The sequence below is a fragment of the Tinamus guttatus genome, unplaced genomic scaffold, assembly GCF_059628265.1.
Source record: "Tinamus guttatus ecotype Peru unplaced genomic scaffold, ASM5962826v1 Tinamus_guttatus_pri_ptg000369l, whole genome shotgun sequence".
NCBI lineage: Eukaryota > Metazoa > Chordata > Aves > Tinamiformes > Tinamidae > Tinamus > Tinamus guttatus.
Genome location: NW_028288903.1, coordinates 73,482 through 101,099, shown reverse-complemented (window position 1 = coordinate 101,099; position 27,618 = coordinate 73,482). Strand labels below are relative to the sequence as shown.

The 27,618-nt window shown below is 41.1% G+C and overlaps 1 protein-coding gene across 1 annotated transcript in view; it reads left to right on the top strand.

Annotated features, from left to right (window-relative positions):
• LOC104567912 (phospholipid-transporting ATPase VA) overlaps positions 1–27,618 on the top strand; it is a 108,904-nt gene that overhangs the window by 22,177 nt on the left and 59,109 nt on the right. Inside the window, 1 exon segment of the mRNA XM_010214771.2 lies at positions 18,740–18,944. Coding sequence (XP_010213073.2) covers positions 18,740–18,944 — 205 coding nt within the window.

Here is a 27,618-nt window from a genome sequence, read left to right as displayed (position 1 = left end):
TGAATAAAATGCAAGTTTTTATTGATGGGGTTAGGTGGTTTTCTATTCTATAGGTGGCTATCTGGGTTTCTAATAGTCCCATGGTCCATACTAACGTACTTAGTGACTAATTGCAAAGCACTTGATGAGTTTTCATCCTGTTGCTTCTGATGGTGTCCCTCTATATCCCACTATGCTTTCCTTCTTTGATGTAATAGCTCCCTGTACCTGTAAGGTTATCACATCTCGGTGAATAATTTGAATGCACTGTGCAACACAGTTATTTTTGTATTTCCTCATAAAGCCCTTTCCTTGTTTTTGTTTGCTGAACTCTGGCCAGATTCTCCTCCTTTTCATTCCACTGCTGAGGTACCTGTCAAAATTTCAAGCTTCAGAGCGATGTGAGGAAAAATCCCTGCTAGATGGTGGGATCATCTCTTGTTTTCAGCAAATTATGCCAGCCCTCCCAAGCTGCTTGTCAAGATAGCATTTCCGTCCTTGGTTTCATCTCGTGTGAAGGCCCCGCGTGCGTCAGTGCGCTCTCAGGTCCCCACCTCAGCCATCTAGACCAGTGACTTGCTCAAGGGGTGTCACATTCCTCTTCCACCCACACTCTGCAAGGCCACACTTATGTGCAGTATTTCATAGGTCACTTTAGTCCTTCCTCACATGTATAATTTCTTTCGAGTGTTCAGCAGAGGGGTCCTTGGTGCTCTTTGCAGTGCTGAGAAGCCATATATTTAGTCTCTGCATCTCATGACTTTCCAGTCACTTAGGAATAGGAATCTCCATCCTCCTAAAGGATGAGCTTTCTTAAAAACTGGGTGAATATAGCTCAGTACTAATAAAACCGTCAGCTTTATTTAACGTAACTCTGCCTGTGTAATAAAACAGACACAAGGCAACTTACTCGAGTAGGTTCTATACTTGATGTATTTGATCTATCAAGTTTATGGTGGTACATACTACTGCCTGCAGATCATTAGCTTTGATGGTGGCTAAAACTGGAGTTAATCAAGCGCTCTTCTGTGACTACCTGTCACTGCTCCATACGCTGTCGTTGATTATTCACCTATGTCAACAGACTTTCAAGTACTATATGTCATATTATACTGCTCTTTACACCTGATACCATTAAAAATAACATTTCCAGCAAGCTTCCATGAAATGCTATACTGAGCACTTACAGTTGGACTTTTATGTACTCTATTTTTTCTTCATCAAACTTGCAAGCTTTTGAAAATGCGATCATATTCTCCTGGTAGGTGCTTTTCTATGTAGGTTTTTTTCTGCAACCTGATTGCAGTGAGAATTTTGACATGCAAGTCTTTGTGAGATCTGTGTCCCTCATCATTGCTACTCATTTTGTGTTTAAATTATTTCTTCATGTATCATACCTGTACCCTAAAACTATTTTTCTAAGTTTTGAACTTACATTATCCAATTCTCTTTTTTAATGGGAAAAAATGAAAGAGTGTTGAAAATATCTACATAGTCTTCTGTTACCCTAGGGACAAAATCCAGACTATGCCAGTTCAGTTAAGAAATGATCATAATAGTCCACATCTTTCCATAAACTCTAGAGTTTCTCATGAACTGCAACTTTTTTAAAATTTATTTTTATTAAAAACTGTTTAAATACAGTCTAATAATAATACAGTGTTTTTATTTACACATGGCTTTGTCTCCATGTGAAGAGGAATACAGTGACTTTGCTCATGCATAAAGTTGAATGAGACACATTAGCAGTTAAAATAGTCATGTTCCCCAGATAGCTGTAACTTTTCTCATTTTTCCACTAAGATATTTTAGATAAATATAAAAGTATGGATGATTCTGCTTGGGGAAAGGAGTACATGGCTTTGAATAAAAAGGAGCCAGAGATTTATACTATAAAGAGATTAGAGAATTTGCCTCCATAAATTGTAGGTATTGCTACTGGATCATAGGTTTGGCTAGATTATTAGCTTTGCTCCAAGGTATTATTAACCACCTTTTGAATTTCTAATAGATTGTGTCTACCACAGTTAGACGAGGAATAATAAATGTGGTGCTTGTTCCTATTGAGCTGTCTATTCCCTGTGATATTGAAATGCTCACGTCCTGTCCATGAGATATAAGACAAGTTTCCATGGAAAGCAGAATGACAACAACATTATTAAAATACCCCAGTTTTTCTAAGATAGCATAGTTCTGGCACTTGAGGAGAATAGGGAAACTGCCTACCAACTTCTTAAAAGCAAAATTACATGATTTAAAATTATTTCAATGTTTCATGATCTGACAGTTTCGATTCTTTTCTTGCTGCTGCATACTTCTCTCCTTTTAGTAAATGGAGTCATCTGTGTTCTCTGACTTTTGGATGATGATGGTCTTGACCCAGTGCCAAGCACAACTTGCCTTGGTTTAGAGCTCAGTTCTGGGCCAGTGCTCTGCCACGAGCTCCACACTCACTGATTGTGTGAAGCTGTAGGTGGTAAACTGCTGGAAACTGCTGGAATTTGCCTAAGCCTTTCCCAGGTTCAGTGACAGATTCATGATCTGTGGAAAGCTGGGACTGCTTGACTCTCAGTACTGTATTTTAAGCCTGTATTTCTCATTCTAAAGCTGTTCTGTGAATGCTAGCTCCAATAAATATAAACAGGTTTTGAAGAAAGTCCAATGCAGGCTTCCATGACTTCAAATGCATGTAATATGTTGCTGGGGAAATGCCGAATTCTGCCTGAGTGCCTCGGTTCAGCAAAATACTGGGATAATTTCAGGGGCAGCTTTCAGCAGACTGAGCTCAGATGAGCTCAGTGTTCAAACTTGGGTGTGTTAGAATACTCCGCCCACTGCAAGATGAAAGCATTTGAAGCAAAAAATGTTTTTTTCCATCCTAGTGGCAAATCTTTGTGAAGATTTCTGACTCAGAGCTATCTATCAGTACGTACATATGTAAAGGTAAAATACCTTCACAGAAATACCTGGAGTTCTGCTGCATGTCCTGCTTATCCATCTGCTGCTGTACTTCACGTTTCAATTAAGGGCTGAGGAAGACACAAAAATGGGCTACTTTTTAATTACTGGATTTTTTTTTTGCATTAATACCCTATAATAAGAAATAAAGAGAGCACATTACTAAGGTGTGCTGGTCATAAAATTCCAATTTGTGGATATTGAACTTTTTGGCCTGGTTTATGTCATTCTTCTTATCCTTCAGGAAGGCACCCTTCAGTCCTGCCATCCTTGGTTTCCAGGCTGATATTTAAATGAATTCTGAGTCGAAGCAGGAAGAACGGGTCCTGCTGCACAGGAACATAAATGCAATGTTTCCCATTGAAACTAATATGGAAGCAAAGTATGAATGATAACAAAGTGTGCTATTGGCTCTTTAGTTTCACATTAAATGTATAGAATCAGGAATTTGAAATTTCTCGGTGCTTGCCCAAGTAAACTAAGGTGGCTGGGAAAGCCACAAGTAGGAATGCTCTGTGTTCTGACTGTAGCATTCGTATTTTCCTCAGTGGGAATGCTCTGCTTTGAGAGCAGCAAACATTTTGTTATTTCATAACAAATCTGTCATTTTTAAGCTTTTTCCATACTGTTTAATTTCATTCTTCTGTTTATATTACTTGAAGGTGTTCTACTTGTTCACTCATCTGTTTGGCTGTTTACTGAATTACAAAAGAGTCAGCTGGGTTCAGTTAGTGCACACACTACCATTGTTTCAGGTTACTCTAAAGTAGGCTAAGGCAAGACACAATGGTTATTTCCATGATTCTCCTTGTATATTGCTGTTTTGATTAGATCTATGGCCATAAAACCATTTCAATGAAAGCTGAGATTCTGATCTTATGAAATACTGGCAAAATGGTTTTGTGTAACGCCAGCATATTATTAGTAGGATCTGCAGAAGCATTTTCTGAAGCAGCAAGGCATCCAACTTCCTAGTAACTAAAGTGAAATTCATAAAAGAACAGGAACAAGCATCTTTCCATTAAAAAAGGAGCAAGCATCTTTCAGATTGCACTTACTGCCTTTATGTTTAGCAAACAGGAGACTTAGGCTCTGTTTCTAACTCTTCTGCCAATTTTCTCAGCCTCTTTCTTCCTCTCTTCATAGCTGTGCAAATTATAAATCCTGAAAAAACTAACTTGAAATTTCATCTGCCTGCATTTTACTGTGTTTAGTGACCATAATGGAGCTTTAATTTTATTTTCTCCCATGACAGCAAATATCGTTCTAGGACACTTAAAGGCAGAGAAACAGAAAATATTCAGGATAAGGAGGAAATGGTATCTTCCCTCCATTCTGTATTTGAGCTTTTCTGTGCAGGAAAGTAATCCCATGTCAAAAACCAAATATTAATGTCCCACATCTAAATGCCATTTGATACTACTGTGCATGCTAAGCTCTACTGTTTTGTTTTGTTGTTGTTCGTTTTTCTGTAAATTCTTTTATTCTCTCTTTTTTTAAAAAAAAAAAAACTTTATATTCATTCTGTATAAGTAGGGGTAAGAGAGGTGGTTATGTCCCAACTCACTGGAAGGAAAAGACTGGGCAAAGAGATTTCTTTTTTCCTTGGTTCCTGGGGAGCCACAGAGGAGCTAGGTGGTCTCTCTGATTTGAGGTGCATCTTTCTCAGCCTTGAAAATAAAATGCAGCATTTTGTTTCTGATAATTCCTGTGCTGTATCCTTCTCCCTGTAAAACACTATGCTGTTTGCATGCAAGTGAGTATGAATAGTTTACTGAGAAATACTCCAAGTTAGATTCTCTCTAATGCCTCCCATCTGCTTTGCAAACAGTTTTGCTGAGAGTGCAGCCCTCAGCATATATTCAACATATATTCAGCATATATTCAAGGTGAGTTCTCTGCTACACCTGCAAACACTGTTGTGTTTCATAAGCTGACAGGCCCCCAGAAGTGATGGGCTGCATCAGAAGACAGAACTGTGCAATATAGCTGTTTCACAGTCCCTCTGATGAAGCATAGGAGCCCCCAGAAAAGGAGCCCCAGTCACAGAAGCAGCAATGTTTTATCATCAACTAGCCCTTCATTATAAATAACTGACTGAATTTTTCCAAAACCAGAACATTTGCATTTTTATTTTTTTAAGTTAAAGGTCTTTTCCTTGGGCTGCCTCGTTGTATGTTTTCAAGTAGCCATCAGCTCCCTTTCTCTGCTTTTCTTCCTCTTCCCAGGCTTTATGTGTACACCTCACCCTTTCCAGCTCTATGTTTGGGCACCACATGCACCTCTTCTCCTTGCCCAGATCTGTGGAACAGATTCAGCTACTCTTTTGCTCTTCATCACTGTCTGAGACTTGCGTGCAAACTCAGGGCTTTTCTGAAAGGGCGTAAACCGGGCCTGAGGGGGACCTGCTCACTGAGGTGAAGATGGAAAGAAAAGAGAGAAATTGTTCTTCTTCCTTGTCAAAAATGAATGAGTGAATTTCAAGGCTAGCGAACATATACTGTTGGAAGACATCTTTTAGTCTGAATTGCTTTCAGGAAAGTTAATTGCATTGTAACTAAGCTAGGTTTGGTTCCACCAGTGGCTGTCCTAGAAGTGGTTACACTGAGCTAAATGCTAAATGGAGATCCCTGCGCTACCGCAGACTGAGGCGGATGAACAGAGTGATCTGAACAGTGTCCTGGTCTTGTGCAGCAGGTTACATTCGTGATGGAGCAGCACATGAACAGCAGTGCTCACTTTCATGCATTTTGGAAACCAGTTTCCTAAAGTCTACTCTGGGATTGCCAGTCTTTCTCAGGGTTTGCTTGACACTCTCCAGAAACTAATACTTAGAGAGATGTAAACTAGGAGTTAGTATGTATTTGGCAGGCACCTTTATCCTTGCAGAGTGCAGTGGCTCCCATTTATTTTGAGAATTTATCAGTTTGGATTTTCTGAAGGAATACTTGGTAGTCAGATGAAGTCTTTGGGGCTGCCTACCGCATTGCATCTCTGATAAAGATCATGTCACTATTTTGGTTCTGTCCTGTTCTTTGAAAAGACGAAGGAAAATGATGCTTTGTATGCTGAATTCTCAAACAAGGTTTTGGGCCAACAGCTTTTCTTTTTTTTCTGATCTTAAACAAAAAATGATTGAAGACGTCTTCTATACTCCATAAATATTCTTCTTATTTTTATGCAGAATGAATGGATACGAGTCTAAAAATGTGGAGGAAGCCTATTTGTTTAGATTACTCCTTCCCACCCCAGCCCAAATTAAAATATTTAGTTTAATCCTGGAGTATTTATACATCCTTCTCACACCACCCTCTTGCTCTCATACCACAGCTGAGTTAATGAGTAGGTCAGAGGTTTCTCAAGGTTCCTCTGCCTCGGCCTTGGTCTCCACAGATAGCTAAAGGAAGCAGCCTGTTCCGATCCCTCTCTGCGCTGTCGTCCCGAAAGGAAAGATGGACGAACATCCCCGAAGAAACTCATGCAAAAGACTATTCTGTTATTTGTCTCATGGTACCGCTGAAGAGCTTGGTGAGAGATTAGGGACCTCTTGGGTGGCAGAGACAGAGAATCCCTCTTTAGAGGGAAAACTGTCCCTCGAGACCTACATGATAGAAGGTGAAACGTTAGGTGCAGTTCATTTGCCTGAACAGAGCTGGCTGTGGCCATTTGTGATGCCTTGGGATATTCAGCCTTCCACACCAGGCTACAAGATAGGAAGCAGGAGCTGGGAGAGATTCATAGAGTGGCAGCTGCAGACTGGGCACACTGGGCATCCCACATGGTCCCGGCTACTTCGTTTAGGTCACAGAAACAAACTCGCTGTGTCCATGAAATTCCTGTCTGTTTTCTGCCTACCGTGAGCTGCTGTAGGATGCAAAGTCATTATTTGCTGGCATTAGAGAAGGAAAGTGACTGTAGCAGTACCTGTAGGACCAGTGTGGAAGCTGACAGAGCAAACTGGAAATGAGGGTCTTGAGGAGAGTTTGGCATTAGGGAGAGAAAGGAAAGCGTAAGTTTTTGATGTGGTATTTTCTACGGTGGGGAGGGAAAGAGTGAAAAAATGAACTTCAATCACATATTTGAGTAATGTAATTGAAAATGGAGATGTGCAACAGAGAAGCAGACTTGCTATGCGAAGGAAGTTTGAGTGTGGGCTTTGATTGATTTAATTTGGAATGGTAAGCTGAGACATCAGATGTTTGATTTTAATGCTTATATTCCTGACGTTTAAAGTTGTATTTTGCTTTAAGGATACGACACAAACCTTTTGGTCTCAGGTTGCTGAATACTGGCTTTTCTCTACACAGCCAGGGTGGCCTGCCACCTGCTGAGGTGTTTCAGAGCTCCCAGACTCTTTTGGGCTATTTGTTCTCCCTGTGCGCTTCAAATCCTTCCAATAAATAGTCCCTTTGTAATTGCTCGCTCTCAACTTCAGTTTCTGGGGGTTTGAAAAGCAGAGTTGTTTGCAGTTAGTCACTTTTTTTTCTTCTTGCCATGCTTTTTCACGCAAAGAAGGTATGAATTTTAACTACAGAGAAGTTTTTTTCTGGACTTTGGCCAATAAAACTGTTTTTCTGCCTGAATTTTGAAATAAAAGTAGGTACCTTCCTGAACCGGGGCCTGGATTTTTAGCCTATTTTTGGAGTTCAGTGAATAATAAGTGAAATCATTCATGAACATTCTTTTTTTCTGGGAATAATATTTGCCAAGAACTTTAGTAATTACCAAGAAAAGTTTAACTTAATGAGGTATCCCATTCATGCAGAAAGAGTCAAAACATAGTATTCATTCCTATTAGTTGGCTTGCTTATTTTTAAAGAAATAAAGTACAGGCTTTCAAAAATGATTTTAAAAATTTCCATTTGCAATCTGAGTGTTATAAAAAGTGCTCAAGAATGACACTATCTCCTTTTAACAGGGCAATAGTGAAAAAAAGAAAAGATTGTATTTGTAAGTGACCGTCTTTATCATTAAAAACATCCATATGCATACACAGCTGCCAACCAATGCACTCATGAAAACATTTAGGCTATAACTGCCTGAATGATTAAAAAATGTGAGATAATTATTACAGAATGATATTTTTGTTGTGAAATTGCATTCTCTGTTAAACTAATGGAAAAAAGCTATCAAAATGTATATTGATGGGATGTGGTTCTATAGAAATTGTCCGTTTTATTGATGATAGTTCTGTAGTTGTAGCAATGATTACCTGCTTCCCTGCAGAGCTATCTAATTACCAGTTGTCTGAGTAACTAAGTTAGCAGGTTCTGATGTGCCGTGTTTGTCAGCGCCCTGTACCTCATGAGCCATAACTCATAGCACTTGGACTGTAAATCAATGGGATAGAAGGAGAGTGCATTTATCTCTGTAAAAGCAAAAAGTCCAAAGAACCGTTCTGGCTTAGAATTTCATATCAACTATATTCATTGATTGGTGCCATTGAGCTTGGGTTATTAATGAGATGAAGATCAACCACCTTGAATTCAGAGGAGCAATAGGTTGTGCAGAAGCAGGGGCTCTCGATATAATCAGATTGACATTGAAAACACTTAATGAATTCTCATCCTAAATTTTTTATATGCAAGTACCAGCAGTAGTCAAGTTGTTGAATCTGAACTGCTGAAATGTTTCTTACATTTCATTTAAGTAGTAGAGCGTTGCATTTGGTGGTTTTCACTTCTTCAGTGTAGATCTCTATCATCTGTTTTTCACCAAGAACTTTGAATACAAAATTTGCATCCATAGACATATTTGTTTTGACTCAAACCCTCAAGGATTGATATCAGTATATGTGGTTTGCATATAATTGGCCTTCTAATTCTTCTCTTATGGGAACGAGGAACATTTTTTTATTCTATGAAGTTGTATAAAAGCAAAACAGTCCTATAAAAGGATGAGTATATCTGCATTCAGATTGCAGCAGGACCTAGAGCTTATGCACACCCTCATTTCAAGCTGATGCCAAGTCAGGAGCAGATCCATGTGTGTGCTGAGTTGTGAGTACTGAGAATTGTTCCCAGGCCCTGGCTTAGATGTGGCCTTGTCAATCTTAATTGAGAAAGCGTTCTTGAGAAACACCTTGTTATTAATTTACACCAACATTTAAGAGACTTTCAGACTTCTGTTTTGTTGTGAGAATGATACAATATCTCTCAGCACTAATGTATATCTTGAGGCTGTTTGATTTTCCTTGCATTAGTATTTTTGTCTTGCTGGGGCAAACAGTGAAAGGTAAAGACAAACCACATAACCTGTGGGAGCAGCTAAATATAGAAAAATTAAGCTACACATAATTTAGGATAAGTCACTATGCTTAAAATGTTAATTGAATCAGCCTGAAGTACAAGGTAAAGCCTATTCTCCTGCTAGCTACACAGAAGAATTAGGGCTCTTCTGAGGTATAATGTCTTTTACTGCTCCTTCTCTCTTGGGGATGTGCTTATCCTGGAAATAGATGTTTATACTTCAAATCAGAGGCTCCCCAGGGATTTGTATTCGTATTGCCTCTCACAAAGTAGCTTTCTAGATCTAAATTGAAAATGTCAAACAGTTCTATCACTTTGAACACCAGTACACGCACGAGTGAGAGCACTGCAGCAGACTCTAGTTCTGCTGTGTTTCATTTACATCTCTTCTGAGAAATCACATTGCTCTTGTGTTTAAGAACTTAGACAGAGAAATATAGGGAATCAATAATAGTAAATACTATAAAGGGCATTAAAAAGATCTTAATATTTGTGTTCCAGGGTCTTAGCTTATCCTCATTTGCCTTCAAATTAGGAATAAACTTATGGGAAGCCAGTTATCCCAAAATTGCTGACCTCTTTTCTGCTGAGCCAGGTGGCAAGAATGACTGTGGAGTGACATGAGCAGTGGCCCAGGAGTGAGGCAGCCTCCCACCCTGCTGGGGACTTGTATTAGGGCTTAGGGCAACCAGTCACGTCAGACCAGCACAGGGTCCTGAAAACATCTGCTCAACAGAAGTTTGCAAGTAATATTCTGTCCAACTTCTGAATGTTTTGGGGTCTCTTTTACTCTCCGATAGGCATGGGAGGACAAGACCAATGTTTGCACATAATTGCTATCAAACCTTTCTTCCATGGTTAGTAAGATTTATGAGCAAATACTGTTTTTTTTTTCACTCTATCACCATCACAAAAGCACAAAGCTATGTCCAGCTGGCTTTGCCTGCAGCCTGTTAGCCTGTTACCTGACCATGACTGTCAGATAAAACTGTCTGTTTTGCCATACCTGACTAGGAGTGCTTGTTGCAGACATCCGACTTTCAATGGACAGTACATAAATTGTGGTTTTATCCAGGATAACAGGTTAAATCTTCCTTTTTACCTCTCCGTGTCAAGAGAGGAAACTGTGCCTGAATTGGCAATTTCCATCTGATACATCTTCTCTGACAGAGAGGAACCTAATTGCTTAGAAATGCTACAGTTAAATTTCGTAAGAAGTAGGATATTATGCTACAGCTCTTTAAGCAGTTGACTTCTGTGTGAGAGGAGCAAGGTCTTGTCTTTGGCCTAAGCTGCATTGTGGCAGCACAGCTAGAAGCATTTTAGAGGCAACAGGTGTAGAGCATCGTCACAGTCGGTGTGAGATTAAGCACTGCACCCTGAGACCCACTGTGATATCTGTTGGTGTTTGGATAGGTAAATATTTTTACTATTCTGAACTTGAAATTTAGATTATATCCTTCATATGTAAATGTCAAGGTATAAAAGCCTTTTTTTTTCTTTCCTTTACTCTTTAGGTAGTTTCAGGAATGGAAGAGGACACTGTGTGACCTCTTCCAGACAAGAACAGAAATGGAAGAAAAGGATAGAACTTCATAATTTCAGGAGGAATTGGAGAACAAGATCAAAGATTTATGTTTCAGCCTGAGAGACTAATTTTGCCCATTAAATACTAAGTTGGTGAATTATTAACATTCTTTTCAACAATGGTCGTCTTAACATAAAGTAGCAACTGAACTACATTAACTTCTAGAGTCCTTTTGTGTGGTGATTAGATTAACATGTGAGCTTCAAAGCTGACTTAAAAAGAGATGTATGTGTATGCCATAGCTATGTGCAGGAGGATATTTGGGGGAAAAAAAAAAGTCTCCCAAACTGGATATCAGTCAACAACTCCAGCAGGTCTCTGCACGTAATTACCAGGAAATACCTTTCCTGATAAAATCCATTCTACTGTTACATGTTCAGCTAAAAGAACTGGAATTACTTTTTTTTTTTTTTTAATTAAAACTGCTGCATTTAGGAAATGCCTTTCATTTAACAGCTAAGCTATTTCTTTACAAACAGCTTTCTGTGTCTAGATAAATTATATGTAGTGAATACATTAATGCATTCATGACCTGTGCCATGTAGTCCTTAGATCAAATAGGCAAGGGTGTAGAATCAGATGGAATGAGAAGGAAAAAAAACTTCCATTGAAGGGTCTGAATCTTGCTAAAGATTAGGATTTCCCTCATTAACTCTGCAGAGCCATGCTAGGTTTACTGTTTTGGACATACAGGTGACATATGATAAGCTTATTTTAAGTACTCTGCTGATTACCAAAAAACCCTTAAATGCAATGAGAGAGCAACCGAAGTGTGGGATTTTGCCCACTTTTTCTAGGTGTCTAGTTTGCACCTATAACTTACATACTGAAAGACTTTTCTTATATATCTTCAGGCTATTCATCTTCAGTGGAGAGAGCTAGGGCATTGGAAAACTTTTGTACAGAGATTATTTCTTACCAAAATAGATCACCTGAGAGCTCCCTCGGAAGAGTTGGTGCTTCCCCTGGAATTGTTCGGCACAGGCTCTGGTACCCAGTTAGGGAGACTTTGTGCTAACCCCTACTTACCCATCCTGCTAGAACTAGGCATTAGATAATCTTCTCTCCCAGTGTATCTATTTAGTGGAAGAATTATATGAATTTATTAGCATTCTCGCAGTAAACAAAGGAATACCTAGGATCATACCCCTTAAAAATGTGGATATTAGATGGAACTCCAAAGCAGTCTCTAAGTTGGAAAATGCAGTTCCAGAAGGTGGCTTTTCTTTCTTGGGTTTGTGTAAAGTGAATGTTCTGCTTTTATGTTTCTTGTTATCGCAACAACAAGTTTCTTGGCTGAAAAATCATTTATTCCGGGTACTAAAATGTTTCATTATTGTGAACAATAGTAAGGTCTTTATCAACATAAGGTATAATGAGATAACACTGCCAAAGAAGTTCAATGATTGCTTCCCCATTCTGAACCTGAGGCACTGAGCTTCCCTGACTGCGTATTATTTTGCAGAACAAGTTTGACTTTCAACAGAAAAATTAGTACTTTTCAGAGAGCTTGAATTTATTAAAAGGCACATTTATACCTCATTATTCCCAAACATATGTGTGTGTTCCTAGTCCTTCTGTTAGGAATAACGTCCTTAACATAGAGTTGCACTTGCTAATCCAACAACAACAACAACAAAAATCCATGAAAACAAGGAAACTTCTAAGTCCTCTTAAAATAATGTGCAGATTAAGGGGTTTATTTAAAAACATCAGTCACAGAGAGGTTTTGTTCTCTTAAACATTTCTCAAGAACATACACTGTTAATCTGCTTCTGTCTGATTAATATCAGATTCAGAGCCTCTCCATGATTTATTTTAATAGAAACAGATGTTATCTTTTATGGTGGGACGAAGACATATTCTGGGCATTATGTAACCTGCTTTGGCATTAACTTATGCTACGTATTTTTCCTTAATTCTGCCACAACATTGTAATTGTACCCAAATGGTTCCCAGTATGTTTCCATAGATATTTAGCATGTTCAGACTTAAAGTAATACATGCATTAGTCTCATAGATAGCGCTGGTTTTAAACTCTGAAACCTGCTACCCCTGTAGCTTTCAAATTGTGATTGATACTGCTTGTAGCACAGTAGTTTTGTGGACTGCTTTGTACAAATACCTCAGAGGAAGAATGTAAAGAGGATGGGGCCAAAATCTTCTCGATGGTGGCCAGTGGACAAGGGGTAATGGGTACAAAGTGAAACACAGGAAGCTTCATCTGCATATGAGGAAGAGCTTCTCTTCTGTGAGGGTGACAGAGCCCTGGAACAGGCTAACCCGAGAGGCTGTGGAGTCTCCTTCTCTGGAGATCTTCCAAACCCGCCTGGATGCCACCCTGTGCCACGTGCTCTAGGTGTCCCTGCTGGAGCAGGGGGGTTGGACTAGATGATCTCTAGAGGTCCCTTCCAACCTCAGCCATTCTGTGGTTCTGTGGACTGCTTTATTGTGAGTATAACAGAGCTGAAACAGGTGGCCTGGAGAGGTTCTGGAGTCTCCATCCATGGAGATATTTAAAAGCCATCTTTTAAAGCCCATGGTCCTGTGCCGCATATTCTAGGTGAGTCTGCTTGAGCAGGAGGTTTGGACTAGAGGTGTCTTCCATTCTCAGTCGTTCTGTGAGTCTATAATATATTTCAGTGCTGTCACTGGTTCTGGTTTTGCAGCTTGTGAAGAGCTGCCCCAAATCTGTACCTGCCATCGGTGCAACAGAGTGTCAGGCAGCTGGGTCACGGAGTTAAAAGGGAGGGTCAGGGCAAGGGCTGGCAGGAAAGAAGAGCGGACAATTTGTGAAATCCCTGAGTGTGTGAAAGACCTATTTAGAAACAACCAGATACTAGAGCCTCTCCTACAGACCGCTCAGCCTGCTGTGGGATTTCTCCTTGCTTTGTTATTTGGGCAAGTCTCCCTGTCTTGGTTGTTGTGTTGTGCTTATCCTCAAGGGTGTTTTGGTTAGCTTGTTGCTAACCAAGAGATTCATCCCAGCACCTGTAACCAGTTCACAAGAACTGGTTAAAGAATTGACTAGTTCTATCCCATCCACTTGCTGTCTCCTGCGATGGAAAGAAAGGCCTAGGTTGACATTCAGAACTGCTCCAAAGTGCTGTGTATTTGCGCTCTAACTTTGACCTGCCTCTAACAGAGGGCTTTTCCTCAGAGTTTGTGTGTCGCCGTGTTTCTTTTAATGCCCACTGGCTCTACAACTGGTTTGCACTTGCAGAGAAGGCAGAGAAGTCTACTCTCTTTTGCAGTGAGGACAACTGGCCCTTCAAAAGCAGGCTACCTGACAGGCTTGGATTTGGAAGCCAATTTTTCTTTGGGTGTTTTGGGAGGCTTAAAATCCTCTAGTCTGTGTTTTCAGTCTATACATGGAGTGACATACTGGGTAAGTCAGACTGAGCAGCCCAGGAGATATACATACATATCCGCTATCTTTTGCTAAATGCCGTCTCAGAGGCCTTCCTAAGGCAGAAGTAAGAGATTTCTGGGCAGTGTTACAAATAAGTAGAGGTTCCCCAACCACTCCGTGCAAATGCATGTCTGTCATTGCCACTCACAGTGTTGCCAGTGGAGAAATACAAGAAGCAAGAGGTGATTACCCAGTAATCATTAGGTATAAAATTTCAGGTATTAAAGCCTTGCACAAGTGGAACAGATTATAGCTGTGTGGCCTTTCATATTTCCTACCTAATCTTGCTTGCTGTTTTTTTCTCTAGACTTTTCTAGACTTTGGAAGAAAAAAAAAAAGCCTAAATTTTATATGCATATCAAGTTTAAGGATCTTTTAAAATCTTTAGTCTTTTAAAGATTTAAACTGATGCTCATAAAGCCAGAAAAGTGCAATTATTGGCATAATTTTCATCAGGTCAAGCTTCAGGAGAGACCAGATGAAGAAAGCGCTTGGTTAAAGGGGAAATTAAAAACAAACAAACAAAAACCAAAAACATAGAAAGAAAGTAATATCTGAGTTTCTGTATTTTTTAAATGTTGATTTAAAATTTAGAGACAAAGTTCATCGATATCTTGGGAGATTTTGGGGTGGGGTGTTTTTTTTGCTGTTAACCAAAGCCATTCCTAAATTTGGCACAAACCTGCAAGCTATTCTGGTTCAAAGTAAATCATAGGCTTATGCACTAGGCAGAATAATACCAGTTTTTAGATAGCAATTAGAGTAATTTTCTCTATGTACACACATTTGAAAGCATGTTGCAAACTTTCCCTTCTGTGTTCAGAAGTGGATATGCTGGAATAATTGTGTTTCACTGCTGCAGAAGTACCTTAACCTCTAAAGGAGTTTAAACTGCCATTGCCCCAACTGCTGTTGGCTGGCGGTGTTGGAGCCAGGGCTTTTGGAGCCCGGACAGTCAGCCCTTCAGGCATCCATCTTCAGATTTCAACCAACGCCTGCCTATAAAGACATGCACGGAAAAGCAGAATGAGTGGCAAGTTCTGTTTCAGGTAGTGACAGAGAAAAAGGAGATTTCCTTCAGTTAAGGGTTTGCAGCCTGAGCTGCTTGTAGATGTGTTGATGGAGATTGGGTTGTGGGCAGGAGGCTGGACATTTTCCATATGTAAGCCCAACACAAACCACAGAGTAGTTGGGCAGAGCTGTCTGAGCGTAAGTGTTCATCACAGTAGTTTAACAAGAGTAGCATTATCTATAGCTTCTTGTAAAATGGCAAAAGTGTGTGGCAACGTGTGGGTTTAGAAGACCTTTATCTAAATCTCCAGTTTTGAAAGATAAGAATTAGTATCTCTGACCTCTTCCTGGGTTCATGCAGCTTTGGTTTCTTGCAGTATCAGTGTTAAATTTGTTAAAGGTGCTCAAAACTATCTTGAGACTTTTCATAAGTAAGATAAGTCAGTCGAGTTGTGGGGTGTTAGCTGGGTAGTTAGTTGTGGGAAGGTATTTCCCAGGACTCTGGGAGAGTCGCTCACTAATCCAGGTGTTCCCATCTGGTCCTGCGTTCCTGCCAGGAGTCTTGGAGCATCTCAACAAAGTATTCCAGGAAACCAGGTGATGTTCCTTGCGAGTTCAATATCTAATTTAATGCTTAAATTGTTGATATCCTCCAAAGTTGGTCATTACTGTCAGGAGCTTAGCTAAAGCATCTGCTTAAATGGCATGTTTGTTGGAAAGCTGAAAAATAAACCATTTGAAAATATGTACCCATCAAATCATAGAATCATAGAATCCTTAAGGTTGGAAGGGAGCTCTAGAGATCATCCAGTCCAACCCCCTGCACACGCAGGATCACCTAGAGCACGTGGCACAGGACTGCATCCAAGCAGGTTTTGAGATATGTAATGATGTTGTACATATTGTCACCTCTATTTAAGTTAGGTTGCCTATTGCAGCAGACCTATGCAATGTCCTTAGAGACATAGCAAGAGTTCTGAAAAGCATCTAGAAAAATAAAGTCTATGAGGTTACTGTGAGGCAAAAGTACTCAAAGCACTGATCTTAAAATAACATTTGTCAAGCATTTTTTTATGCCCTACCTTAAACAAACACAAAGGAGAGTTTAAATTTTAAAGAGAGCATGTCTCTTATAAGAAGTGTGGCATTCCTAACTCTTTATATCATATAATTTATGGAAATTACTGGCACAATGTAACAGGAAGAATAAATATTTAGTAGGCACTAAAAAGCTTGGGTGCTAAAGTCTTGTCTCTGGAGAAGTCTATGAAAAAGTTCTTCCTGTATTAGAGTTGTGGCATTTCTAATAGGCAGAGGCACAAAAGTTGTCTCCAAATGAACTAACTTTGTACTCAACAGAACAGAATGAGCAAGTTTAAGGAATGTTCCTAAGGGGCAGACATTTCGGTGCTATAATACCGGCACTGACACCCTGAAGGTGGCATTGTCGCTGGATTTTGGGAATAATGTTTGCAGAGGCAGTTCATTTGGTGCCGTGAGAAAATTCAGAGCGAAAACCTCTTGTTAGCAGAGAGAGCTGGATGAAGCAGACTCTAAAGCCAAATGATCCCTGTGGATCTACTGACAGGGCTTTCCCCCGGGGCCTGGGCGAGCGCGCCCGGGCTCCTGCGTTCATTCTCTCCTAGCAGAGGCACTGCGGTGCAGGACACCCACCCTTCCTGCCACAGGCAGGCTATGTAGGGCGGCCGTTGCCAAACACGTGGGAGATGAGGAAATGCCAAAATAGCAATGCTTTTTGAACAATGGAAGTCACATAAAAATACGAGTCCTTACAGCATAGTGCAGGCCTACGTGCTATTCCTGGATAGGGAGCGCTTACATAGTGCCCCTCATTGTACAAGCCCTTGAACAGCACCCGGTTTCGCAGTTAAATGCGAGAGCATCGAGGGTAATGGCCACACGTGAAGGGTTCAGGCCTCGCAGGCTGCACAGCTAAGGAACTCTTAGGAACCTAAGGAACCTTAAGGCTCTGCGGTGCAGCGATTTGCGCTGCGTTAGGGCACGCTAGGTTTCCAAGCCATCCATCCTCATTAGCAGAGGAAATTAAATGCTGGCTCCAGCCTGAGTGTGAAGGGAATGGGTAATAGCTGCAGCTAGTATGTGAATCACTTGCCCTTCTTAGACTCTCATGTTTCACACTTAGCTCTTATGCATCATTTGTAGCCTTTATCAAAATAGAAAGCACAGCCGTGATTTCCTCTTGTCTTTTTATAAACTAGGTGTTAGTAAAGGGCGGTGAAGAAATTCTGGGGTGTAAAACTTGAGCTGATTCATCTATTCTATGGCACCCAAGATGTTATTGCTCAGGGCTCAGGCTAAATAAATGAATAAAAGCGACTTGAGGTACTAATTCCTTTAACACCCTTGAAGGCATGACAAGGATGAATTAGGCATAGCACCACTATCAGTAACTCCAAACAACACCAGCATTTCTCCTGCATTTCTCCATACTTACAAGCCTGTTCCTGTTACTGCAGAAACTGATGTATTTTAGAATAATTTACTTGGGAAGAAGAGAAAATGGCACACACCCGTGCACGCGCGCTCGCGCAGCCCGTGTCAGAGCCCTGTCCTGCCCGATGAGAGCTGCCAGGGCAGGCTCTGCGTCAGGGACGAGGTGCCAGCAGCCGCCTCGGTGCCTCCCCGGCCTGCAGGGCATCCTGGTGGCCCCGAAGCGTCGGAGCAGCCGCTGCGCCTTTGCAGGAGGTGTTTTACCCAGTGAATAGTGGGGCTGCGCTGAAAGGATGTCGTTTCAAAAACACAGCGAAGGAAAATGATCTATGCAAGTGCCAAGAAAACACATCAGTGTTTTTAAAGCTAAAAACGTGGAGTTCTAACTAGAATTAATTAAGCAAGCACCTGCTCCTTTTTTTTCCCCCTTTGCTCTGAATAAAATATAATACTAAAAAAAAACAGTCAATTAGCATGACTTTTAAAAATAGGTTTGGTGGCTATATCTAAATGAACAACATACACATTAATGTTTCACTAGGATAAATGTTTGAAGTGACAAAGAAATTGCACTCCAAAATAAAATGTTCACGATAATGAAGCAGAAATGAGCTACGTAGCAGATGGCACTATGGTTAATATGGTGATACTGCAGAAATATTTAAAAGCAATGATAGTGTCCTCTCCCTGTAGAGCACTAGGAGTTGCATTTTTCCACAGGAGGTGTTCTTGCAATTTAGATATAGTGACTAAGACTGGAAATTTTTTTCAGACATATTTTTTTAGCTCCTTCTTCCAAATTTCACATGTAGCTCTATACAAACATTGTCCCTATTGAAAAGCAAGACAAAATGGGAGCCAGTTGAGGGTTAGTTCTTAGTTGGCAATCACTGGCGTCCAGGACGTCTACACGACCTTTCTGTGGAGTAACTTGAAAGTACTTGAGGAACTTCCAAAGAAAGACAGTGTGCTCCTGCTGCAAATCAAATCAGATCTTATCTGAAGGATGATGATCTAAGCATTTTTCTTTATATATGTCCTTTAAATGTCTTTTTTTTTTGTTCTTTAAAGGAATGAAAAGAAATATATTAGCAGATACTGGAAGGAAGTGAAGGTTGGAGACTTTGTTCAGCTTCGCTGTAACGAAATTATACCTGCTGACATACTACTCCTCTCTTCAAGTGATCCTGATGGGCTGTGCCATATAGAAACAGCTAACCTGGATGGTGAAACAAATTTAAAACAAAGACAGGTGGTGAGGAGATTCTTAGAGCTGGTAAGTTGCCATTTCTAACCCTTGCTTATAATACAAACTTGTTTTGGGTGAGTAAACTGCTCACCAGTGCACTCCAAGCTAGATAAATCTGCTTGTTCTAGTAGGGCCGATGAATTACTGTTATGTTTGTCATTAAAATACTAGCATTTGCCAACAGCTGATCTCATAATAGTAGCAAACGTTATACCATAATTTTTCCCTGAGTTTGAATAGAAATTATTTGGGGCAATTGTGTGCGGTTGGAAAATATTGGGCATTTTTAATGGCTCCTATTGTAGCTTGATTTTTGAAAACACATTTTAACTGCCCTGTGAGAAAAAGATATTTTAATATGAACAACTACTTCTCCTGCCTGCAGACCAGATCAGTTTCAATTAAAACTTCATGCTGCAGATTATTCCTCTAGCACTTGGAGCATTAAAGCTTCTAAGATTTAAGGGGGTATCATGCATGCATGCTAGAGCTGCATGTGCTGAAAATTTGTTTTGCTGCTCTCTCATTATACTTATCTCTGTCCAACAGCATTGTTTTAAAACAAAGCAAAATCGAGGAGATCAGATAGCGTCAGCAGAATTAGAGGAAATTACCTGAAGTTTTACTTGATCTAATAATGTTATTTCATTAGTATTTATTTGTATGCCCTCTTCTCCCATCCCTCATGCCAGCTAATCCCAGTTTCCTGTGCTTTGGCTGCGATGTGAAAAAATGCATCTTTTCTAAAACTCGGCTAGTAGCTCTTCTCATTTGACAGGTTACTATGGGAGTTTCTGTCCTTATGACTGTCATCAGAAGTGAGAACAGCAGCCTGTAGTTGTACTGAGGTATATCAACATTAATGAAGCTAAAAACCAACCAATGGGATGAAAAATAATGTGCCTTCCTAACTTCTTTATGTTGGGCAAGTCATTTTGTGGAAAGCTTGCAAAAAATGTGAGGTAAAAACTTGTTTAATCATCAGTGATTCCCTCATAGATTTTAGGCATCACATCACTTGCCACCACAACAAGGGGCTTAATCAACCACAGGCAAAATGTTTCAGAAACTTTGCTTGTTCCCAAGCAGCTCACTGGACTACTTTTCAGAAGTCCCGTCCTGTACCCACTGAGGGGAAATTTGTCCCAGTGGGTAGAGCTCCAGGGAGGTACTTACATGATGTGGCCCAATTCTTTGCCAACACGGACCTCAGGCATGTTTTGAAGGACAAAAACTAGAGGCTGTGTATAGCGTGCTGAATACAGGAATGCTTCCATGTTCTCGGGAACAGTTACAGGCTAAGGGCGTATACCAAGGGTCCCAAAGCAAGACCCAAGGAGACACCAGCTCCCCCACTCTTTCACAATGGATGGTCAGATCTTTAAGACCTTTTGACACACCACAGTAGATGGGATTTAAGTGTCCAAGTACAGAACAACTCAAGACTGACTTTTAAGAGCCTTGTTGCCCAGAGGAATCCATTGGCCTGCGTTAGGTATCTAGGTCTCTCTGGAAGCAGAGTCACAGTTCAGTGCTAGGACTGTGATTCCTGGTGCCCAGATAGATTTGGCTCCTGGGAGCCAAAAGATGTGTGTCCCAAGCATCAGCTGTGGAGTCACTCTTCTATCTCTTGCCCAATGAATACATGCATGCAATGTATGTATGCATGTATTTCTGTGCAGGAATACTGAGAGGAACTACCCCATTCTAGTGATTCTAGTGAGTGGCATATTTGTTGAGGTTTGAATTGCTGATCCAAGCAAGGCAGCTAGAGAATTTAGATCTGGGTCTTTTACATAACCATTAAGCCTGTTGTGTGTAAGTAAGTGAGTAGCAGTGTCATTTCCTCCCCTGTCTAGGGAATCAAGGCTGGGCTCATGTCCCAGATTGCTCAGCACACCAGGGCATTTATTGGTTGGCTTATGTGGCTTATCCTGCTTTGCTGAGTGGCATCTGATCAGGAGTTCTGAGGAAATCAGTTGAACTTAGAAATATCTTTTAGTCAGCATTATAGACAACTCACACACTTCGAATTTTCAGACTATCCACCTACTGTACCTCTGTTCCCTGTATTATAATAAGAATATGACATTTAGCTTTCTCCGAAGCATGATCCCAAACCTGAGGATAAATAAATCATTAGATCATGAGATACCCAGGTGCAATAGCAGTGGAGTCCATAATAAATTAGCAGAGGTTAAACTGGGTTCAATGATAAAAAGCTCATTCATTTCCATGAAAGCAGGACTAGGCCTCAAGAAGTCCAGTACTGAAAGAAAGCTTGAAAGAAAACCACACATGACTACCTCCCCTCTCCTAAAATAGCCAAGAAAGCAGGAAATATCCAAGCCCTAGTTCCTGTGTCAACTGTGTTGTAGGCAAAGTGCACACCTGCAAGTTCCAAATCCTCAGCAGCTGCAGCGTCGCGGAGCCCCTCTGCAAAAGCATCGCCCGGGTTCCCTGCCAGAAAACTTGCCATCCTCAGGAAAATAGTATTTGCCAACACCTGCCCGAGCCCCCTGTTAACTCAGGCAGCACCTTCCCTCCGCCCCCACTAGCAGCAGTAGGGGATTAGTGGTTCTGGAAGGTGTTGCCCTGATGAGGGACACTCAATGACGGGATAGAGGCAGCCGCTTGGGAAATGTTGGATGAATCGGTCTCAAAGTCAAATGTTATGGAATATAATGGCGATGCCTGGTTTTTGGACTGATGTTTAGTCCTTGTCTAGATGTCCTGCTGGAGAGGGCTTATTGGTAGAGCTCATAAAACACTTTGGAAGACCAATTTTTTTTTTGTACCAAGTGCTGACCATCCTTTTTAGCAAACTTCAGATGAGTTTGTTCCTACAGCCCTTACAGGACCTCCATCCCGACCCATTCACACATTGGATGCCTTTATATTTTTGTGTTATCATTGTACTCTGCCAAATAACTCTTGGTAACTCTTTGGTACTGTCTCATTCTACAGTACTGCTGTTTGAGCAGGAAGACAAACACAGATTATGTCGTTCTAGCCCTCTCTTTCCCACACTGCCAAACTCTTCCCCACCAGCCTTACAGAATGACGAGCTCAATCATGTGGTTTATCATAGGACAAGAAACAAAGAATTTTTGGAAGTCTCTTCTTAAAATACCAGCTGCCCATAGTGGGCTTTGAATACTGGCTCTGTAGCAGTGCCCCAAGCATTCAAAAAAAGCTGTGTTGCAAAGCTTGGCATTTCTGTATTTCTTGTATGAACCAGCTGATTGCTTTTGAGCACATGCCTGGGAAGTAGGTCGATAGAGGGTAGCTATTTCTATACTCGTAACTCTGCTGGGCATGGGAAAGGAGGGAGAGTAGTAACAGTTGTTTTAGGCCACTTTTATACTTCCCTAATTCTGTCGCTGCCTTGTGCCCACCCATGCAATTTACAGTCCCACAGATCTCCTGCAAGCTGCATTCCAGAGAGAGCCGGGTTACCAGTTTGGAATAGCTCAAGTGCAATGTGCTCTGGGCAGCCCTCTTGCAACCACAGCACACTCCCCAAATGTCCTTTCAAGAGGAAAGCAAGCCCAGAGCTATTATGTTGGGCAGAGCTGCCCTCTGCAACGGTAGCTCTTCTGCCAGCACAGTCTGAAGTATGTTCGTTTGTCTCATTTCAGTACCAGCAATATACATGATGCATGGTCACAGAGGGTGTAAAATGGCTTAGAGTTCACCTCTTACAAACCTTTGCTTGGAAAATACTGTCCTGTCACTGGCAAAGGTAGTGATCTCTTTTTAGCTTGACTCTGGAAGCAGCAATAAGCAATTATAGGAGCAGTTCAGTATCCTTGTCTCTAGTGTTTTGCAGGCATTATTATACTCTAAACATATGCTCAGAAGATCCAAGATCAGCATTTGCAGGCTTCGATTAGACCTCTCCACTTGTGAATTCCAAGAAACTGTTTTCCTTTATAGCACGAGTGACCAGAAATATCGTGGGGCTTTTATTTTTGTTTTTTTAGCACTGCTTTGATATATCTGAGTAATTTACAGTAGAATGAGAACATATTGCTTGTTAGGTTTGTGTATTTGTTAATGAATGTGATCTGACCCAAAACTGCTTTTTGTACACAGTTCTGCATCCTATTGATGAACAAGCTGTACAGGTAGTCACTGATGTATTCCTCAGCGGCTGTAAATCTTGCCTGTCTGAAGACTCTAGTGTGAATGTATACATTGTTACTCTACATTCACAGTAATCAGCTAGCAAATAAAAAAATCAATAGGTTAAAAAAAAAAGAAAAAGGGAATTTTCAAAGACCTTTAAAGTTTTTCCCTAGAGACTCTAAATCTTGTCTCAATCCCCAGATATTACAGTGACGTTATGTGTTAAAATGTTTAAAATAGAAATATGCTCTCTTTAAAGTCAAAAGAGTAGTAAAATTGTCTTCACACTGAAACACAGATCAGATCTGTGAAACACCAGGGAGATAAGTAAGGAGCAAATACTGCACTGAATCCCTAGTGAGTGATATAACGCTGCTGGCATTGACTGGTAAGTATCTCTGGGGAAAAAAAAAAAAAAAAGTATTTCTTGGTATGACACCGATTTCCTTGTCATTTCCAACCCACCGTTGCTGTCCAGTCACAGCAGCCATTTCTGATGTACTGAGCCTAATAGGAGCCGCGTTATGGAAGGAGAATCAATGTGTTTCTGTGTTCCTCGGCGGGCTGTTTTGCCACCACACCCCGGTCGCTGCTTATGGAATGTTTTACGTGCGCACGGAGCGTGTGTGAGCCACGCTGCACACAGCGGATAGGCAGATACAGCTCTGACTGCAAGCGCTCAATCCTCCCTTTCAGGTTTCATAAACTTGATTTAGGGTATTTTGATAGTATGAATCTAGACTCATGAGAAAACATTTACATTTTCTTGCTGCCTTGTAGTACAAAACAAACAAAATACTCCCCTGTTTTTACTCAGTATGTCCTTTAACAAAATCCACAAAGACTCAGTGTGGATTCTGGAGCAGCTTATGGTTTATTAACCACTGGCCATGGCGGGGATGTTTATGTGGAAAGCCTCAGTTCAGCTAAGAGTGAAGCTGAATCCAGCAGCTGCCACCCCTTTTGAGAAGACACATATGTCCCTCTGAGAGCTGACAGGGTATGGCCCTCTTTTTTTTTTTATCTTGCAAGAATATGTCTTTGTTGAAAACAAATTTGTGCTACCATGATTAAACAGGTTTAGATAAGCCTTGCAAATGGCTTTGTGGCTGCTTATTTATTTTGTCTAAAAAAAAAGCACTTTTGACTTCAGTGTCAGCCCGCTTGGGAAGGTTCACTTGCAGGCAGGCTAGCAGCAAAATAACTCATCAGTCTGGCTTCCTTGCAGGTCAGGATGTCCACACTTGTGGAACACGTGTAAACTCAGAGCATGTGCGGACTGCAGATGTTTTTGCATTTCTGGCCCAGCCTGGAAGCTGGGCTGAATGAAGAGGTCTAGCATGAAAGCACTATGAATGCCTATTTTTGCACAGCGTTGAAGACACATTGAGTACAACTGGCCTTAGGGAAAGAGTCCCACAGTTCCCTCCTCCAGGCATTACACTATCTATCCTGTCTCTTTCCGTCTAAGTCCTAAGCAGAAAGTGATCAGAGGAGATCAGTTCTTCCTGGAAGAACTGCACTCCAAGCCCTACTGTGCTGGTGCTGCACTGCAGGTGAGTTTAGGTCCTGAGGAGGACAACTCGTGCTGTTTGGGTGAAAACAGCACACAGGGCAGACACAGCATCACAGTGTGCATGTTCACTCTGCTTTCAAACTCTATTTCTTTCAGCTTTTCTCTCTCAAAAAATAAAGCAGTTTTCAAGTTCTGATAAACACTAAAATTTCTCATGCAGCCATCTGTGTGGGTAAAGTAGCCAGATTAAGAGAATAGCTGAAGTTAGACCAGCACAACTCTCAGGCGAGACTAGCCTTCATTTCACCCTTCTCTGCAGGGTCTACCAAAGCAGCACAAGCACAGGCATGGCCCCGTTACTCCTCGTCCCACTCGTGCACACATCTGTAAAGAGCCAGCTCTCTGTTTGCATCCACCTGAAATTAGCAGGAACGGTACTGTGTTATAACCAAGTAAACGTGGATTAATCAGTATATTGCTCTCATTTAGACTGGGAGTACTTCAAAAGGATGGAACGAGGCCACGTGAGCACTGGAGACATTTCTAGCATCATCTTTTTTTTTTTTTTTTTGTGGTCGTGCCTTTCTTTTTGCAATACTTTGAAAAGGTTTACAAGGCTAAGAAAAGTGACTTGAAAATTCCAGACATGCACATGTTAAAACAGCAGATTAGTGCTCCATCCCACACACATTGCCAAAATTAGATTTCCCCGCGGGAAAAGAAAGTTAAAAAAACCCATCCAAATAAAAGAAAACAAATGTTTTTCCCTATGAACTACAAACATATTAAATTAAAACTATTTTTTACATTTTATCTGAAGCTTTTAGAGAAACAAGTCATTTAAAAATTCCCAGGCATGGGGCATCTGGTTATGTAGGCTTTTTGTTCTTAGTGCAAAATATCAGTATGTCAAACACCATGAAAACGTATGTTCAATTCAGGCCTTTTTTTTGTAATTTTTTTCTGATGGAAGTGGAATCACTATGAAAAGCTCAATGTTGGTACTGCTTTTTTTTTTTTTTTTTGATAATACCATGTTCAGAAGCAACTTCTGTGGAAAACAATGTGGACATCTCTAATTAGAGATGAAGCATCTACTCTCTAGCAGTGGGACAGATGTACAGCAGCCGCATGCAGAATGGCTTGTTGCAGTGCAATGGTTTCACACTCCCATGTTAGCTAAAAACCCTTCGGAAATGTTAAGAACAGTTTCTCACTGTGCTGTTTTACCATGGCATTTGTGAGCAGCCTAGGAAGGCAGTCTGGTAGCAATTAGGGGGGTGAGGGGAAGGATGCACATTTTGAAGAACTAAAGAATTCTGGTTTGCTTCCTGTTTGGTTTGGTTCGCGCAAGATCGTCTCCTCTTTATAGTTTCCGTTAAGCAGGTGTCCAAACCACAATTTTGATTGTCAAGAGAGACTTATTAGAGGGACAGATGATTTGAATAACAGTATCAGAAACTTCTGGATACCTTAATTGAAGCATTGGGGGGAAAAAGAAGCCCAGTTTGCACAGGTGCAAAGTGCTTGATTTTTACTATTGGCATTGGCTGCTTGTTTTTGTGTGTGACATGTAAATTTGTCACATCTAGGGTAGTCTGTAGGGTAATCCTTCCTGTGCTGCAGGGGCGCAGTGAAGCCCTGCAAGGAAATGCGTCCTGCCTGTGGCTGTGCTGCGCCTGACCTCTACAGAGGGGGCAGATTTCAGTCTCCACGTGATGTGTCTCACATCTCTCCAGTCCTTTGCTGCTGTGAAGGTGTTAGAAAACAAGAAAGCATTTCAAGACTGTGGAAAAAAATGAAATGCTACGCTACTTTCCTCCTACAGAGAAGTAAAAGTAAATATGTACATTTAAATCAAGTTAAGGAGAGGTTTTCCCAATTAGATCTTCTTTTCTTATTTGTTTGTAATTACTTTTCAAATCCTAGCCTAATTCAGTATTACTAAACAGAAGTTTTGGGGGCTGCTTAATCCTTAGTCTGGCAGTGGCTTGTCAGCTGGGAGAGTGAAATATCTGGAATATTTGTTCTCAGAAATCAGATGTCTTCCTAGATGCTGAGAAGTCTAGGTTTTAGGGAGAGGGGATTAGAGCTGGAAACAAAACTGCTGCTACCTAGTTTCTGAGGGAGGGGATCCTGCCCCTCTACTCAGCTCTGGTGAGGCTACACCTGTAGTACTGAGTGCAGTTCTGGGCTCCCCAGTACAAGAGGAACGTGGAGCTTCTAGAGAGGGTCCAGTGTAGAGCCATGAAGATGATTAAGGGACTGCAGCACCTGTCGTATGAGGAAAGACTAAGCGAGCTGGGCCTGTTTAGTCTGGAGAAGAGAAGGCTGAGAGGAGATTTGATCATCAGCTTCAAGTACCTGAGGGGTGAATATAGGGAGGATGGGGCCAAAGTCTTCTCCATGGTGGCCAGTGACAGGACAAGGGATAATGGGTACAAGTTGAAACACAAGAAGTTCAACCTCCATGTGAGGAAGAACTTCTTTCCTGTGAGGGTGACAAAGCCCTGGAACAGGCTGCCCAGAGAGGTTGTGGAGTCTCCTTCTCTGGAGATCTTCAAAACCCACCTGGATGCCACCCTGTGCCACGTGCTCTGGGTATCCCTGCCTGAGCAGGGGGGTTGGACTAGATGATCTCAAGAGGTCCCGTCCAACCTCAGCCATTCTACCATTCTGTGATTCCGTAACCTAATTTGCAGTATCAATGATTAGGAAATACAGAAGGACCTCCTTTCCCCAGCAGGAGGGTTCACGATATTAAACTGTGTGTAACCCCAGCACTGATGGCAGGGTCTCACTTTCCTTTGGAAGCACCAAGGTGGAGAAAGAGCCTTTTTCTTCCAAAGTAGCTCGACCAACAGCATGAGGAACTCCTCTATTTATCTCAGTATCTAGATTGTGAACCTAATCCCACTTCTCTTTTCTCCATCTGCTACCTTCCAAGTCCTTTACTTGTTTTAATACCAACAAGGCCACAAAGAGCAGTAAACGTTTGCACTGAAATGCTCCTTACATAGGAAGTGGCTGACCATCTGTCTCAAAACTGTTATT